We start from the raw sequence: 16,906 nt of genomic DNA, 5'->3' as shown, positions 1-16,906 counted from the left end.
TTTTGCTATGCCTGTAGATCAAGCACGCATAAACGCCTCGCTCGATTACACTTTTCGTAACGCATTCACCAACTTACTGTAGTCGGTTGGTACAGCAGCAAGCCATAAAATCAATTTAAATTTATTTTCAAAAAACAAGAACGATTGTGACCATAGATTAACGATTCGATACAATGATTGTGACCACAGACCACAAATGAATTGTGACCTTCACAAATTAATATAGATTATATAAAAATGCTTTGACTTGAAATTTTTTTATCATATTGTGTCCTATTAAAATGCATAGATTTAATTGTAATGAAATTGATATTTTATCGAAAAAATGTCCATAAAAAAATTCATTTTTTTCCTCCAAAGACCTCAGTGCATAAACAAAACGCAAATAACCTTCGCTTGTCATTGAAATGTCAAATCGACATACGTTATCAATATTGTTGATACGGCAGTTTCGCTGTAATTTTTTGCCGAGAACCCGTAAATGTAAACTTTGTAAAATAAAAATGGAACCAAAAGTGAATTTAAAAGAAGACCCGGCATACGTGAAACTACAAGAATTCTACAATTCGAACGCCGATAAAATTAATATTCAACAACTCTTTCAAAAGGATCCCGAACGTTTCAACAAGTTCAGGTATTTTTTTAAAAAATAATAATACTTGTAATTTATTCTAACACGTATTATTATTAAAGTGTATAATATCAAGCTCTTGTTAAATTACTTTACTAAGTCCTCTAAAACTACTTTCTAATTTCATAAAGTTATATCATTCAAGTTCGAGTGTTTTAAAAGGTCACCGGTAACGAAGCAATGTCATACTTGATTAACGCACTTTCGGCGTTCAATAATTATTGTTTAATTGTTTACTAAACTGTATGCAACTACAAGTAGGTATTTTAATAATATGTTGCATTGTTATAATTGTACATTGTAATGCACTTTTTTGTTTATTTAATTGTGTTTTATAAATGTACACGACAGAATATAATTATTGTAAATACCTTTACAATTTATTTATCTATGCAATTAAATTACTATATATAATAACAATAAAAATATTTTTTTAAACAAATTTGTATTGTAATTTTATTTAGCATTTTTACTATAAATGCCTTGGATATGTTTTTGTCAGCTTGGGTATATAATTATTTTCAATTTAAAACCAAAGATTAAAGAATAATACGCAGATATAGCACATGGAACCAGAAAAACGGAACAGCAGCGATGCAGCAATTTCAAATATGAATTCCAAAAGTAATATATTCTCGAGTCAGTATGTCACAAAGCGACAAAGTCTTTAAATTAAATATTTTAAGAAAAAATTTTTTGGAGGACTCTCAGTCTCTAGATTTTTCTTAATCTATCTGTGTAAAGTGCATGAAAGTCTGTTATGTACTGAGATTATTCTATTTTTTATGTTTGCCGTGAAATTTGTAATTTTCATTCCCAATTAATTTAAGAATTAATTTTATAAAAATATTTCTGTCACTAGTCTACGCATCCCCACACCTAATGATGGAGACATCTTGTTGGATTACTCAAAGAACAGAGTGGACGATGCTGCATTAGCTCTGTTGCTACAACTGGCTAGAAGTCGCAATGTGGAACAAGCTAGAGATGCTATGTTTACTGGTAGGTGTTTATATTACATCACAAGTACTTTAATCTATAAATACATTAAAAAAAGAATTCTTATTTTAGGTATATTTTAAATAATATTTAGTTGGCAATGTAGTGTAACAGTATACAAAAAATCAATCTTTACATATTCCGTCTGTTGGATCTGATAATCTCTAGAATTATCAAACTTTATAGATTTTCCAGAGATTTTGACAAGTTAGGTTAAATAGATTAACAGTAATATATTAATATTAATAGTAATAAGATTAAAACCATAAATAGAAAAATAAAACAGATTATAAAACATAAAAACCATTTTACCAATTCACTGAAATTTTCAAATAAGTATTATATAATATATAGTAATAAGTTTAACCCCTCACATTCTGCGAGGAGACTCGTGCTCAACAGTGAGCCGAATATGGGTTGTTAATGATGATGGTGATGAATAAAAAGTTTACTTGAAATTAACAATTTGTAATTGAATGATGCTCAGGCCAAAAGATCAACTTCACTGAAGACCGAGCAGTGCTGCACATAGCTCTCCGCAACAGACAGAACAAGCCCATACTGGTCAATGGCAAGGACGTCACTCCTGATGTGAACGCTGTACTGGCTCACATGAAGGAGTTCTCTGAACAAATTATCAGTGGCAGTTGGAAAGGGTATGTGGGTTTTATAGTTAAGATCTTTTTCTATGTTGTTGTACTCTCGACAGAGTGGTCGTGGTCTTTAGGACGCGTTAGAGGCAGATGTACATGATAGATGATACACCTCACAAGCATTCGCCACTTCTCCCTGTGTGTAGTGAGTTGTGTACATTAATGTAAGGGTCCGCCTACAGCAGATTTAATCTGGTGGATCCATTGCATGGGTGACCGTCCGTGTTGTCAAGAATAGTTAAGATACAGAGAATGATATAAGGGGAAGTCTGAAAGTGACCAGTGACAGAAATGATGGCATTACAAGGTGGCATCCCTATGTTGTTGACTTTCAGACAACTCACACAAAATGTTTTAGTTAGTATGTTTCTTATTTGAATTGTTAAAGTGTGGAATGCTCATCCGGCGTCTGAGTTCCTGCCACCTACAATCTAAACACTTCCAAAGTGTGGATAAGCACTTTGTAGGCAAGTGTGTCCCATTTTAGCCTGACCATAAAAAATGTCAAGTAACAAATGGAGAGGCAGGCCATAGACATATGGTTAGCTTGTGTAAAAAAGAATTTGTGTGTAAAAAGTGTAGAAGTAGGAGTTGTGAGTTGATGTATGAGAGAAGTGAGTGGAAGAACTGACATACATATTGTGCTGAGGTAAATTCAATCAGTCGGTTAATAATAAGAAATATGGACAAGGTGAGTGTCAAGACACTGGTGAATGTGTGTTGGAGTCTAGTGTTAGAGTCATCCAAAACAATTTTATAAAATCTGATTAAGACAATTATCGCTGTCTTTGTGATGGGACGAAAGAAAGCGATATTTTGGATTCCGCTGCTATTGGTTGACAATATGTCCTTCATTGATTCAATCATAACCATCTAATATTGTACACCTGCAGGTACACTGGCAAATCTATCACAGATGTCATCAACATTGGTATCGGCGGCTCCGACCTCGGCCCTCTCATGGTCACTGAGGCGCTTAAGCCATACGCCAATCAACTAAAGGTAAAAAATCCTGTACAACAAAATCTGAGAGTTTTTATTGAAATAAATTAAAGGAACTTAAGAATTCCCAAAAATTTTATTACAGTTTAATTGCTACTGCCATTTGCATTCAATGACCATTGTCCATTGCCCTCCATTACATTTATTGCTTCTCTGTTCTCTAGGTGCATTTCGTGTCAAATATCGACGGCACCCACTTAGCGGAGGTGCTCAAACGGTTGAACCCCGAGACAGCGCTCTTCATCATCGCGTCCAAAACCTTCACCACACAGGAGACCATCACCAACGCCACTTCGGCCAAGAACTGGTTCCTTGAAGTCGCTAAAGATGTAAGGCATCATTTTATTTAAATAGTTAACTAGACTTTGCTCTCTGTCTGAAATTGTAGATGTGGCAATTCCCAAACCAAAATTATCAATTCACATTTATTTAAAACGTTGATGGTTTTTCTATTGTTTTTCTTTTCTTAAGCATATTAGAGGAACCAAAAGAAAACAAATTCAAATGGGTCAAGCCGTTTTTAGTTTTAGGGAGGTCAACAAACGGAATTGTATTGCAATGCAATTTAGTGAAACATATTTTTGTTTCTATTTTAGCCATCAGCAGTATCGAAGCATTTTGTTGCTTTGTCAACGAACGCCGAGAAGGTGACCGCTTTTGGCATCGACCCCAAGAACATGTTCGGCTTCTGGGATTGGGTGGGAGGCAGGTGAGGGAACCTCTATACTCTATACAAAATCCTACGACACACAATATTTCTGTTTCATTTGATTTTGTTCCATTCCATTGATTCACCATACAGTAATCGGATAAATAATGAAGGCCATGATACAGGCGTAGGTTAAAAGAGGCCCTTGAAGCCGTACTTTGTTTTTGGAGTTTATAGAAAGTTGATGTGACATTTTCAGGTACTCCTTATGGTCTGCGATCGGTCTGTCCATTTCTCTCTACATTGGCTATGATAACTTTGAGAAACTGTTGGACGGTGCCAACTTTATGGATAACCATTTCACGACGGCACCTTTGGAGAAAAATGTAAGTAAAGTATCATTATTAAATAATTTGCTAAGAGTCTATTTTGTTTTACTTCAAGATTTTTTTGGGAATTAGAAACATCCCTTAAAGTATAAGCTAGCCGAAAATTCCCAGGAGTAGATATCCTTTAGATAACCAAAAATTCCACCATATGCAAATATAGATTATTGTGTTGCGAGAAACTGTCGCTCATATCAGAGACTAATCCATCGTTGTGAAGCTCCATTTACATTGGTGACTAGTTTCAGTTGAATTTTTAGGGAGAGCCTTCAAAAAGTGTATCATTACAGGCACCAGTACTTCTTGCGTTGCTCGGCGTGTGGTACAGCAACTTCTATGGCGCTGAAACGCACGCATTGCTGCCTTACGACCAGTACCTACACAGGTGTGTAATATGCTATGCACTATTTTAATGGCTTATCAATAGGTTTATTGAAAACAGGCGGATTTGTGTGACTCCAAACGCTCAAAATGAAGCCCTGACTCAGAATGTTTCTCACCTTTCATACTTGAACCATGAAGTTTATGGGGCGATTGAGATCAGTTCTGACCCCATGATCGTTATTGGAATTCATGGTTCCCAGTGACTTAACCCTGAAGCTTTATCTGCACTACTGCTTTATCTACATTTGGAGACAAATATAGAGTTATGTTGTAATTTGTGTTGCGGCAGGTTCGCGGCGTACTTCCAGCAGGGTGACATGGAGAGCAACGGCAAATACGTGACGCGCAGCGGCCAGCAGGTGCCCTACAGCACGGGGCCCATCGTGTGGGGCGAGCCCGGCACCAACGGCCAGCACGCCTTCTACCAGCTCATCCACCAGGGCACCAGGTGAGATGCACTAGCCAGTGACGGCAACAGGCGCCTCCAGCACGGGGCCCATCGTGTGGGGCGAGCCCGGCACCAACGGCCAGCACGCCTTCTACCAGCTCATCCACCAGGGCACCAGGTGAGCTGCACTAGCCAGTGACGGCAACAGGCGCCTCCAGCACGGGGCCCATCGTGTGGGGCGAGCCCGGCACCAACGGCCAGCACGCTTTCTACCAGCTCATCCACCAGGGCACCAGGTGAGCTGCACTAGCCAGTGACGGCAACAGGCGCCTCCAGCACGGGGCCCATCGTGTGGGGCGAGCCCGGCACCAACGGCCAGCACGCCTTCTACCAGCTCATCCACCAGGGCACCAGGTGAGCTGCACTAGCCAGTGACGGCAACAGGCGCCTCCAGCACGGGGCCCATCGTGTGGAGCGAGCCCGGCACCAACGGCCAGCACGCCTTCTACCAGCTCATCCATCAGGGCACCAGGTGAGCTGCACTAGCCAGTGACGGCAACAGGCGCCTCCAGCACGGGGCCCATCGTGTGGGGCGAGCCCGGCACCAACGGCCAGCACGCCTTCTACCAGCTCATCCACCAGGGCACCAGGTGAGCTGCACTAGCCAGTGACGGTAACAGGCGCCTCCAGCACGGGGCCCATAGTGTGGGGCGAGCCCGGCACCAACGGCCAGCACGCCTTCTGCCAGCTCATCTACCAGGGCACCAGGTGAGCTGCACTAGCCAGTGACGGTAACAGGCGCCTCCAGCACGGGGCCCATAGTGTGGGGCGAGCCCGGCACCAACGGCCAGCACGCCTTCTACCAGCTCATCTACCAGGGCACCAGGTGAGCTGCACTAGCCAGTGGTCTTGAGCCGCCCCAATCCAATGTCTTACTTCCGATCTCTGTCGTCAGTCCACTTAGCAAGGGGTCGACCAAAACTGCGCTGTTTGGTGCGTAGTCGCCATTCCGTTTTGGGACGGAAAAGAAGTCCAACACAAAAGATAACCGTTACTAATTTTTAAGTTTCTCTTACAAGTATTATTTTATTTTTGTAAATTTTACCTCAGTTTGGTTAAAACACACTCTTTTTTTTCATTATAATTATTTTTATAGTAATATTTTTGTTATAGGTTAATTCCCTGTGATTTCATAGCGCCAGCGCAAACCCACAATCCGATATCCGGTGGACTCCATCACAAGATCCTGTTGGCTAACTTCTTGGCTCAAACGGAAGCTCTCATGAAGGGGAAGACTTCTGATGAAGTAAGTACTATAAGATGAGACCTGTTAAGCTTGTCCCCACTCTTTAATTTATTGTTTATACATTACTCTAGCCCAGTGTTTAATATTAGCCTATATGTTGCAACAATTTCCTCTATTTTCCAGTGAAAGTTCCATTGAAATAAATTCAAAGATTAGCCTGGACAAATAGATAGGCAAAATTAAAATAAAACGTGTTTTAGTATCATCAAAATAAGAATATGCAGAAAAAAGAGTTTATTTTGAAATCACAGACACACATTTCAATATTTACGTTTAATTTATGGGAGAAAAAGAAATAAAAGTCGATATTTTAAATCGAAACAGTTTAGAAACCAACGAAATAGACAAAATATGTCAACCAATATCAGCATAATCTGAAACATCGCTTTCTCATTAATTGTATTGAGATGACTTCGCCACATTGATGTCTCTGACAGTTGATTTATTTTTGTTTTTAAACAACACCTTTTATTCCTTAAATAAAATATAAATGTCTGTCTGTGATTTACAAATATTTTGTGGTGTGTTTAACTTTTTTCTTTTTTTTTTTGTTAAACTGGCTTTAAGACTCTGAGTTCCAGCCTTTCTGATTATTTCAATCGTCCGCAGGCTAAGGCGGAGTTGGAGAAGTCCGGCATGGCGCCCGAGGCGGTGGCCAAGATCCTGCCGCACAAGGTGTTCAAGGGCAACCGCCCCACCAACTCCATCGTTGTGAAAAAAGTCACCCCCTTTGTACTTGGGGCACTGATTGGTAAAATTTTGAACTAATTTTAGACTATTGTCGACTAACTGGCAGACTTCTGTTCTTGTAGGAATCACACTAATATTATAAAGACGAAAGTTTGTGTGTAAGTATGTTTGTTCGTTTTTTACACTGCTGAAGCGATTTGGCTGAAATTTGGAATGGAAATAGATTTTACTCTGGATTAACACATAGGCTACTTTTCATCCCGGAAAAATCCATGGTTCCAGCGGGATTTGTGTAAAACTGAATTCCACGCGGACGAAGTCGCGGGCGTCCGCCAGTACGTTGATATAACTTAGCCTAGAACCGTGATAGCCTAGTGGATATGACTTCTGCATCCGATTCCGGAGTAGGTTCGAATCCGGTCAGGGCATGCACCTCCAACTTTTCAGTTGTGTGCAATTTAAGAAATTAAGTTTCAGGTTTTTCAAACGGTGAAGGAAAAACATCGTGAGGAAACCTGCATACTTGAGAATTTTCTTAATTCTCTGCGTGTGGGATGTCTGCCAATCCGCATTGGGCCAGCGTGGTGGACTATTGGCCTAACCCCTCTCATTCTGAGAGGAGACTCGTGCTCAGCAGTACACCGAAAATGGTGATGATGATGATGATCAACTAACAAGACTCTTGCTCTAAAAGACAACGTAGAAAGACATTATCTTTGGCTTTGACTATTAACGGTCCACTACAGGCCTTTCAGCTAAAACACTGCTTCAATATGAGTTTGCGGGTTAATGTTTATAAAAATTTTTAATTCCAGCCATGTACGAACACAAGATCTTCACCCAAGGCGTGATCTGGGACATCAACTCCTTCGACCAGTGGGGAGTGGAGCTCGGCAAGCAGTTGGCTAAAGCCATAGAGCCAGAGCTGCAAGACAAGAGTCCTGTCTCCTCCCACGACGGCTCAACCAACGGACTCATCAACTTCTTGAAGGCCAACTTCGCTTGAACCATCAATAGTTGACGCAAAACATATATTTGATGTTGTGATTCACAATTGTATAAAGAGGATCTGTCTAAATCTATGGTTTCTTTGGGACTTTGGATTTGGGTCTGTCTAATTTTTTAGTATATCCTCTGAGCTTTAATTGTAAAAACTCCATTTTTTTATTTTCACTCGCATTTTTAAATCAAGGCACTATTGCTATTTTCTAAATCTCCTAATTTTTCCTAATTGACCGAAATCTTAAAACTAGATCTTTATTAGAATTTAACAAAATCAATAAGACAGACAGAAGTCTTGAAATTGACCAACTTAATATTTTTTTGTAAACACATAGATTTATACATTTTAAAAGTTTTATATAAAAGTGCAAATATTTTATAGAAATTACAATGAGGTAATATGGTCGCAGTAGCGAATATTAACTAAAATATAATTTAGATTACATACAAACTTTTTAAATTATTATTTAATTCGTATAGAGAAATTTTTATTGGTATGTTAGTGATTGATTAATGTATTTATTGTAAAGTAAGGAAAAAGTATTTGAGATGTATTTTGAAATGTTTTATCTCATTTAAATGTTTATAGATGTATTTTATTCGATTTAGAATAAATATTATGTATTTATCTTGAGTTTTTATTTTATGGTAAACCTTGCAAATACAAGACAGGGGACTGATGTTTTTAATTATCAATGCTTAGAGTTAGGTTTAACGTTTAATGGAAAAACCTGGCTGAGTTTGTTGTGCTTCTCGGACCAAGGCACGTTTGGAACCCTCGTAATTTTAATTTCAAGTTTTCGACTAATTATTATCACCATTATCTTATAATATTATTTACCTGACGTTTCGAAAGTAATTACTATTATTATTTTTTCTTTACAAGTTAGCCCTTGACTACTATCTCGCCTGATGGTAAGTGATGATGCAATCTAAGATGGTAGCGGGCTAACTTGTTAGGAGGAGGATGAAAATCCACATCCCCTTTCGGTTTCTACAAGGCATCGTACCGGAACGCTAAATCGCTTGGTGGTACGTCTTTGCCGGTAGGGTGGTACTAGCCACTCCCGAAGCCTCCCACCAGCTAGACCTGGACCAATTAAGAAGACCTCAATCGGAGAGTTATTTATTGTGAAAGGATATTCAGTAATACAAAGTTTAAAATCAGTAACTTACTTATCATTTATTTACATTTAATTATACAGCTAAATAAAAAGTTATTACTTCGTCACATGAAAACATCGAACCCGCGACTGATAACATTTTATATTTAACATTTAATTAACAACAGCATACAAAATTTTATAATTGTGAAAAAATATAAATCTTTCATGTCTATATTTTAATCTGGCTATATTTTTTGGGCAAATTGTTTTATTGTATTAATTTAAAAAATAGTTATTGTCTTATTTCGATTTGGCAGCACTTTTTTCAATTTAAAAGGATTTTTTATGATTTGAGATGTTACCTCTTAAAGTTAACTTTTAGCAGTCTTATTATTTTTTTTTTAAATCAAACACTGTTATTTGGGTTTCCGACCCCTGCCGCCGCCGGTTTTGGCCTTTTTGTTCGCGTTCTTTTTCTCTTCTTCAGCCTTACGTTTAGGATTTGGTGTTGTTGATAATACCTGAAATAGAAACAGTTACAGGATTTTTTTAATTAATAAAAGTAATCACTTAATTTAATTATACGTAATATAAAAAAAAAACAAAAAATTTAACCGACTTTAAAAGATGCATTACCCTTAAAAGCGAAAAATAACATCGTCTATGTCTTTTCTATTGATCATTTCGAAGGCGGTGCCAAAAACAAAAATACCTATTTGGCATACCTTAGGACCCTATTGAGCGGTTTGATGGTGGTACAATATTATTTTTCTGTTTTAAGCATAGTGTGTCTTAACATAGTGACCGTAAACACATTGTAGGCAAGTTTGTACACATATTTTAGTTATTTTGAGTTTAACAAAAAATTACTAAAAATTACAGACCAATCTAGAAATATCTTACGTTTCAAACAAATAATATTTTTCAAAATCTTTACTTATAAATCTGTAAAGAGGACAATTCTGTACAAGAAATATATTTTCAAAATAATTATCAAGGGGTGATTAGTGATCGATACTGATGCCAAAAATCAATAAAATTTTTGTTTGTCTGTCTGTATGTTTGTTATAGAAACAAAAATTACTCGACGGATTTTAACGAAATTTGGTACAATAATTATTCTTCATACTCCTGGGCAGGTACTACTTACTTACTGTAACAGTTAGATTAAAGAGGTAACTAGGGGGGACGAAGTCACTTTCGCTACTTGGTCAATAAATTACGAAATTATGAGGTAACAAACATTTATAAAAAGTTTTTTTAAGTCGGTTAAAAAAATTCAAAATTGGGGCTTCGAATTTTGGAGTAATCAGCTCGAGCCACATAATTTGAATACCTTAAAGAACCCGTCAAGTCGTCCCTGCGTGGTGCCAGTGCGCGCCTTCATCAGTTTCTTGGCTCCGTTGCGCACGCGCTCCTCGTTGAACTGCTTGTCGCCGCACAGGAACTTCACCAGCCCCTCCTCGTCAGGGTCGCACCACTTCAGCTGGAAATATTGTCAAAAATCAGCGTTGTGTGCTCCATCATGCAGCATAATGCTAAGCTGGTATTTTTTTGTGCCGAATATAACAAAGTGGTGTTTGATGCTTCCACTACTTCGGTTTTAGTCTTGACATGACCAGGTGGTGGAAGTATTATGATATGTGGCACAATTATTGATAAATTAGTCATAACAATGTACTATATTTATTATTATTTTTTCTAAGCCGTCTTTGCGTGCTAGTTCTTAGTTCATTTTTAATGTATTTTTTTTATTTTTGTACATTTGTGTGCAATAAAGTATTTCTTCGTTCTTCTTCTGTGAAGATTATGTAAGTGCCAACAGTCTATAAAGCGGCGATTGAACCCAAGACCCCTCAAGTTAATTCCAATTCTCCCTTGGAGTTGGGAGCTGTAAAGCTGACCTTACCTCAATATCCTTGGCATCAGCGACTTCAGGTTCAACGAATAGTCTTCGGGCGTTCTCAAAGTCCCAGTTCTCTGGAGGCTGGTACTTCTTGGTGTCGATGTTGTGGAGCACCTGCTCTATGGAGCGGTGCTGCTTGATGAGCTCGATGGCGCGCTTGGGGCCGATACCGCGGATGGAGCCGCAGTAGTCGCAGCCGAGCAGTATGCACAGGTCAATGAACTATAATGGAAAAACATGTGCCTGATGGATTTACAGGAGGGATTTTTTTCCTGGGTTTGATCCCCGGCTGGACCGATTGAGGTTTTCTTAATTGGCCCAGTCCTAGCTGGTGAGCTTTGGCCATGGCTAGTTATACTGGCAAAGACGTACCGACAAGCGAATTAGCGGTCCGGTACGATGTCGTGTAGAAACCGACAGAGGTGTGGATTTTCTTCCTCCTCTCACAAGTTAGTCCGCTTCCATCTTAGATTGCATCATCACTTACCATCATGTGAGATTGTAATCAAGAGCTAACTTTTAAAGAATAAAAATAAAATGATGCCCTCAGACCTATGGACTAGCACTCAAATTCACCAACAAAATTGTCTGTCGTTTTTTGAAGAGGACGAGGTAAATTCACACATTGAAAATATTTAACACCAATAAATATATCTTATGTCCTTACACTACACAAAACTATAAATCGTAATACACACAAGTGAAATTTTAACACCTATAGACGCAGTTTGTATAAATTCGTTAGATCGTGATCATATACTTTTGACAGAGGGGTACCATGTAACGAGGCAGGTCCTATGGTAATTGGTTTGAGCATCTGCCAAATCCTTTTTTTCAACTGCCTTCAAGGTCTAGTTGGGTTCTAGTCCTATGTGGCTTTGGGTTACAAGGTCTTGGGTTAGACTATGAAATATTTAGTATTACTTTTTCTCTATTTTTCTCAGTTAAAAATTGTCAACCCAAAGTTGAAAAACTGGTATACACCCCTTGACACCTACCCTTGTGCCTCTGAGAGCATGTTAAGTCATCATTATCATATTGACATATTCTGACAGTACAGTTGCCCGCCTACCAGTATTGAAGAAAAAAATACGTGTCTATTAAATTTCGTTTATTTACAAAATATAAAAGCGCATTCCAAAAAACTTCTTTCTGGATATCATTATCATTATATTTACCTCTTTGTGGTTAAGCTCGAGTCCGCTCAGCACATGGTTGAGGTGGAACTCCTGCACCGGCATCTTCCGCGCCTCGGAGAACGTCAGGTGTCTCAGCAGAACGTCCGCGCCGAAGGTCAGCGCGTCCATGTCCTCCGTGGCCACTGCGTACACCTTGCCGGCCTTCACCTGCAGGCGAAGTAAGGTCAGAAACAAACATACCGCAGGGGACTGATTTCTCAAATGGTTTCTTTTGAGAAATCAGTGCCCTTTAGTATGTCTGTTTCTGAGCTTACTTCGCCTGCAGGTGATTAACTTAACTACCAACCTAATCTAATTGTTTGAGAAATCAGTCCCCTGTTGTATGTTTGTTTCTGACCTTATATCACCTGCAGGTGGAAGCCGAAGTAAGCTGGTTTAGTTAAAAATAAAAATTCCTTTATTTAAAGTAGGCTTAGTTTACAAGTACTTTTTAAATGTCAGGTTCGATCATTAGGAAAGCGCTCTCTCTCCTGTAAGGAAAGAGGCCTGACCATTTTGTAAGCCGTTAAAGGTTGACAATGAAATTGTTTCATTTTTTAATTTAATTAATAATTTTCTTATGAATAAGTTCAGTATTTTACCGGCCGCTGTTTTTGTACGTAGCACACTGTGCCTTTGCCTCTCCTCCTCGCCGTGCTGCTTGGTCATCTTTACCAGTCTCCTGTCAATGTAATGTGATGAAGCAGTCACCAGCTGTGCGCACTGTGCCTCCACCTCGCCGTGCTGCTTGGTCACCTTCATCAGTCTCCTGTCAATATATTGTGACGAAGCATTCAGCAGCTGTGCGCACTGTGCCTCAGACTCTCCTCCTCGCCGTGCTGCTTGGTCACCTTCACCAGTCTCCTGTCAATATATTGTGACGAAGCATTCACCAGCTGTGCGCACTGTGCCTTCGCCTCTCCTCCTCGCCGTGCTGCTTGGTCACCTTCACCAGTCTCCTGTCAATATATTGTGACGAAGCATTCACCAGCTGTGCGCACTGTGCCTTCGCCTCGCCTCCTCGCCGTGCTGCTTGTTCACCTTCATCAGTCTCCTGTCAATATATTGTGACGAAGCATTCACGAGATGAGCGCACTGTGCCTTCGCCTCGCCTCCTCACCGTGCTGCTTGGTCACCTTCACCAATCTCCTGTCAATATATTGTAATGAAGCATTCACCAGCTGTGCGCACTGTGCCTCAGCCTCGCAAGGCGCCTCCTCGACGACCGGCACGCCCATCAGCTTGAGCAGCTGCCTCGCCTCCTCACTGTGCTGCTTGGTCACCTTCACCAATCTCCTGTCAATATAATATAACAAAGCATTCACCAGCTGTGCACACTGTGCCTCAGCCTCGCACGGCGCCTCGACGACCGGCACGCCCATCAGCTTGAGCAGCTGCCTCGCCTCCTCGCCGTGCTGCTTGGTCACCTTCACCAACCGACGGTTGAACTTCTCTATTGACGCTGTGTCTCCTGTTAATATATTGTGGTATGATGTCTATCAAAATATACATAAATGAGAAAGGTCACTCATCATGAAATCTCAAAAACAGCTTAACATATAAAATGTGACAGAGAGGTAGTTTACAGTTAGTAGACATCTGCTAATATTAAGGTTTAAAGTCAGACAAAGTCGCGGGGGCCCACTACTACAAGTGGACTACACTAGACTGAATAACTCATTAAACTACCATAATAATGAGTTTATTTAGTCAGTCATTAAAAGTGCAATAGATCAAGCTATAGAAGAGAAAATAATTGAAGTTACTAACATTGCTCAGAAAGCTGCACAGCAAAAGTGCACACAGTTTAAAGAGCCATTGGATATTAGTCTGTCGTCTTGGAATGGCAATTCTACACTAAAAAGTTAGGTGGACTGATCACTAGGTGGACTGACCACTAGATCGACTGATCACTTGGTGGACTGACAAATAGGTGTACTGATGACTAAGTGGACTGACCACTAGATGGACTGATCGCTAGGTAGGTGGACTGACCAATAGTTGTACTGATCACTAGGTGGACTCATCACAAGGGGACTGATCAATAGGTGGAGTGACTACTAGGTGGACTGACAATATAAAGCTGGATGCAGGTGACTCAGGAATGTGGTGTTTTAAGTTCCTCCTAAAGACCCATGTCATGCTGTGGGTGTCCATCTGCTAATTTGATGATGATAATAATATAATTTATAATAGTTAGTTATTGTCAAGGGCAGGACAAACACACTTTTATAACTTTTGTATATTTACTGTCACTTGTTTATTTTGTATCTAAGCATATGCTGAGCTGTATGACCATTACAGACCATATAGGAACCTCTTGAAGAGCTGCAAAGCTGCTACATCAAGAAGATATATAGATGACCATCCTCTTTGGTGGTACAGACAGTCTTACATTTATTTGTTACATATTGTTAGAAAGGATGTATTGTTTGTGAAGTTAAAATAATTTTCTTTCTATCTTTACTGTTTTCCATAAAATCTTACCAGATTCTGTAGCCTTCTGCAGTTCCTTCTCAGCCTCCTCTCGTCTCTCGGCCCTCTTGTTGAGCTGGTGGGACTTCATGTCTGGTGGTTTGCCGTCAAACACATACACTGGCTTGATGCCATTCTCCACCAGGCGTATGGTGCGGTAAAATGTTCCCATTAAATGTGATGTGGTCTCTCCGTCCACTGATGTCAGTTGAGCTCCTAGTAATCAATTTATAGGAGATTGAAGTATTTAAAATAAATTACTATAGTCCACTAATCTCCTGTTCGCACAACCAATTACAATGTTGCTTATAGTTTAGTGTTAATTTTTAATTATTAAGAAAATTTATAACTTGGTATGATTTAAATGAAAATGTAAAATAACAAGTGGGTAAACTATTTAATATACTAAATTATACAATATTTCATAAAATATTATTGTTAATACTTTTTTTTTATATAAGCAAGCGTTCAGGTGCAATCAATGAGGATAAGCAATGATGATTGAATGTAGCCTATGGTGGAACATGCTTGCCTAGAAGACAAACTATGTAATATTGCAGTTTTAGTTATTTTTAGGGTTCTGTTCCTCAAAAGGAAAAAACTGAACCATTACAAAATCACTTTGTTGTCTGTTTGTCAAGATCATTTGAACTTTTATTAAAATTACAAAACATAAAAAGATGAATTAAACAGACAACCACAAAAATCACAAAGATTTGACCTTGGTGTCCATCTGCAATTAAGCTAAAAAATAACTTCAACTATAATAATATAAAATGTTTATTTGTATGGATGTATCAAGTGAAAATTTAAACTGAATCGAGTCTATGGTCCCATGAACATGTGAAAAAATCAAACACTCAAGACATCAAAACTCACTATGAGAATTTACAAGTAATAATAATTAAATCTTAAAAAAACGCGAGTGAGCGAGTCACAGTATTTAGGTGTGGCATGTATGGATACCAATAATTTTATTGGCAGAAATTATAAAATAACCAGAATTAATATTTAAAACACTTACCTTCACTCCTTACAGCTATCAAGAACTGGTACAAGCTCATAGACGCATCGATGGCTACTTTCCGCCCTGTAATCCGAACGTTACAGTAAGAATCTTGCTAGCAATACTAATCAATAAAAAAGACATGTTTTACGTACCAAAATAATTCTTAATTTCCATTTCCTTTACAGCTTGCGGTGCAATGTCTGCAATCAACTTTGATAAGCCTAAAATACCCATTTTATTTTCGTTAGTAAAAGTATTTTTCAAGAACTATAAATTCAATTGTAAAAATTTCGCATGGCGTTTCAAAAAACTAAAAAAGCGCCAAAAACAAAATCAATACAGATTTTGACGTCTCACGTCTGTCATTTTTAGAGAGCAAAGATTAAAAAAGGCAAAGGCAAAGGTAAACAGCCTTCCTTATCTACAGTATTTTGCTCAGACCAAATACCTATGGACTTGAGTCGCACCCAAAACCAACAAAAATATCTGTCGTTTTTTTAGGGCGTCTCCCTCAAAAAAGAAAAACAATTTTGATGGTTTTGGTAAACTGACACATCGAAAATACTTAGCACCAATAAATATATTGTGTATCTGATTCGCTTTAACACATTAATAAACACGTCACATTAAGTCGTTACACAGAATATTCGATTACTTGAACGAAGTTTTGCTGTTTCAGCTGAAACATCGATTCTTTTTAGACATTATTTTTGTTACAAATTTGATTTAATTATGTTATACATTTTATAATAAGCTAGAGGTTGTTAATCGTTTTATGCCATTCATCTACAAAAACCGTCATTTTTTGGAAAGCTCTTTACACGACAAAACTTTTACAACAATGAAACTTCGATTCTATAGTCTTTATAAACGGGTTAGATCGTTGGTCATATAAATACAGAACTATACAGAAGGGTAACGTCTGGCAAGACAGGTCTATATATAATTCGTCTGAGGGATTGACAGTTTCAATATATTCTAACATAGTGATTGCGTGCGATTGATTGTTGTCGATCATTCAGCAATCTAAAATCGATTTTCCAACTTCTATAATCCACCAATTAATTTTTCGAGTAAAAACTAAAGTTTTCTATGGGCCTGATGACGAATCAATAAAACTACCTATTTTTTTGTATTTATTG

The 16,906-nt window shown here is 38.5% G+C and overlaps 2 protein-coding genes across 3 annotated transcripts; one reads left to right on the top strand and one right to left on the bottom strand.

Annotated features, from left to right (window-relative positions):
• Window positions 1-392: 392 nt before the first annotated feature.
• LOC112050247 (glucose-6-phosphate isomerase) lies at window positions 393-8,718 on the top strand. Its single transcript, XM_052888918.1, has 12 exons — window positions 393-634; window positions 1,494-1,633; window positions 2,118-2,286; window positions 3,177-3,285; window positions 3,450-3,614; window positions 3,882-3,994; window positions 4,194-4,320; window positions 4,611-4,705; window positions 4,994-5,152; window positions 6,266-6,398; window positions 7,008-7,149; window positions 7,904-8,718. The coding sequence occupies exons 1-12, from the start codon at window positions 408-410 to the stop codon at window positions 8,092-8,094; spliced, it is 1,770 nt and encodes a 589-aa protein (XP_052744878.1). The 5' UTR covers window positions 393-407; the 3' UTR covers window positions 8,095-8,718.
• A 529-nt stretch (window positions 8,719-9,247) lies between these two features.
• On the bottom strand, window positions 9,248-16,100 carry LOC112055759 (flap endonuclease 1). 2 transcript variants are annotated; one of them, XM_052888943.1, is made up of 9 exons: window positions 15,917-16,099; window positions 15,780-15,845; window positions 14,768-14,971; window positions 13,642-13,751; window positions 13,459-13,494; window positions 12,281-12,448; window positions 11,106-11,324; window positions 10,533-10,682; window positions 9,248-9,717 (listed from the first exon to the last, which is right to left on the bottom strand). In XM_052888943.1, the coding sequence occupies exons 1-9, from the start codon at window positions 15,996-15,998 to the stop codon at window positions 9,613-9,615; spliced, it is 1,140 nt and encodes a 379-aa protein (XP_052744903.1). In that variant the 5' UTR covers window positions 15,999-16,099; the 3' UTR covers window positions 9,248-9,612. The 2 variants fall into 2 exon arrangements, with proteins under 2 accessions (XP_052744903.1, XP_052744896.1); XM_052888936.1 differs by lacking the exon at window positions 13,459-13,494 and having other exon boundaries at window positions 13,606-13,751; window positions 15,917-16,100.
• Between the last annotated feature and the right edge of the window lie 806 nt (window positions 16,101-16,906).

The sequence above is a fragment of the Bicyclus anynana genome, chromosome 2, assembly GCF_947172395.1.
Source record: "Bicyclus anynana chromosome 2, ilBicAnyn1.1, whole genome shotgun sequence".
Lineage (NCBI taxonomy): Eukaryota > Metazoa > Arthropoda > Insecta > Lepidoptera > Nymphalidae > Bicyclus > Bicyclus anynana.
This window is presented reverse-complemented; position numbering and strand designations above follow the sequence as displayed.

Bases quoted from the DNA above. Each gene is read 5' to 3' on its own strand.
- LOC112050247 (XM_052888918.1), top strand. From the start codon at position 408: ATGTCAAATCGACATACGTTATCAATATTGTTGATACGGCAGTTTCGC. The intron at 2,287-3,176 runs GTATGTGGGTTT...GTACACCTGCAG, and splicing joins ATCAGTGGCAGTTGGAAAGG to GTACACTGGCAAATCTATCA. The intron at 3,615-3,881 runs GTAAGGCATCAT...TTTCTATTTTAG, and splicing joins TCCTTGAAGTCGCTAAAGAT to CCATCAGCAGTATCGAAGCA.
- LOC112055759 (XM_052888936.1), bottom strand. From the start codon at position 15,998: ATGGGTATTTTAGGCTTATCAAAGTTGATTGCAGACATTGCACCGCAA. The intron at 15,846-15,916 runs GTACGTAAAACA...TTCGGATTACAG, and splicing joins GGAAATTAAGAATTATTTTG to GGCGGAAAGTAGCCATCGAT. The intron at 12,449-13,605 runs GTGAATGCTTTG...CTTCGCCTGCAG, and splicing joins AGGCACAGTGTGCACAGCTG to GTGAAGGCCGGCAAGGTGTA.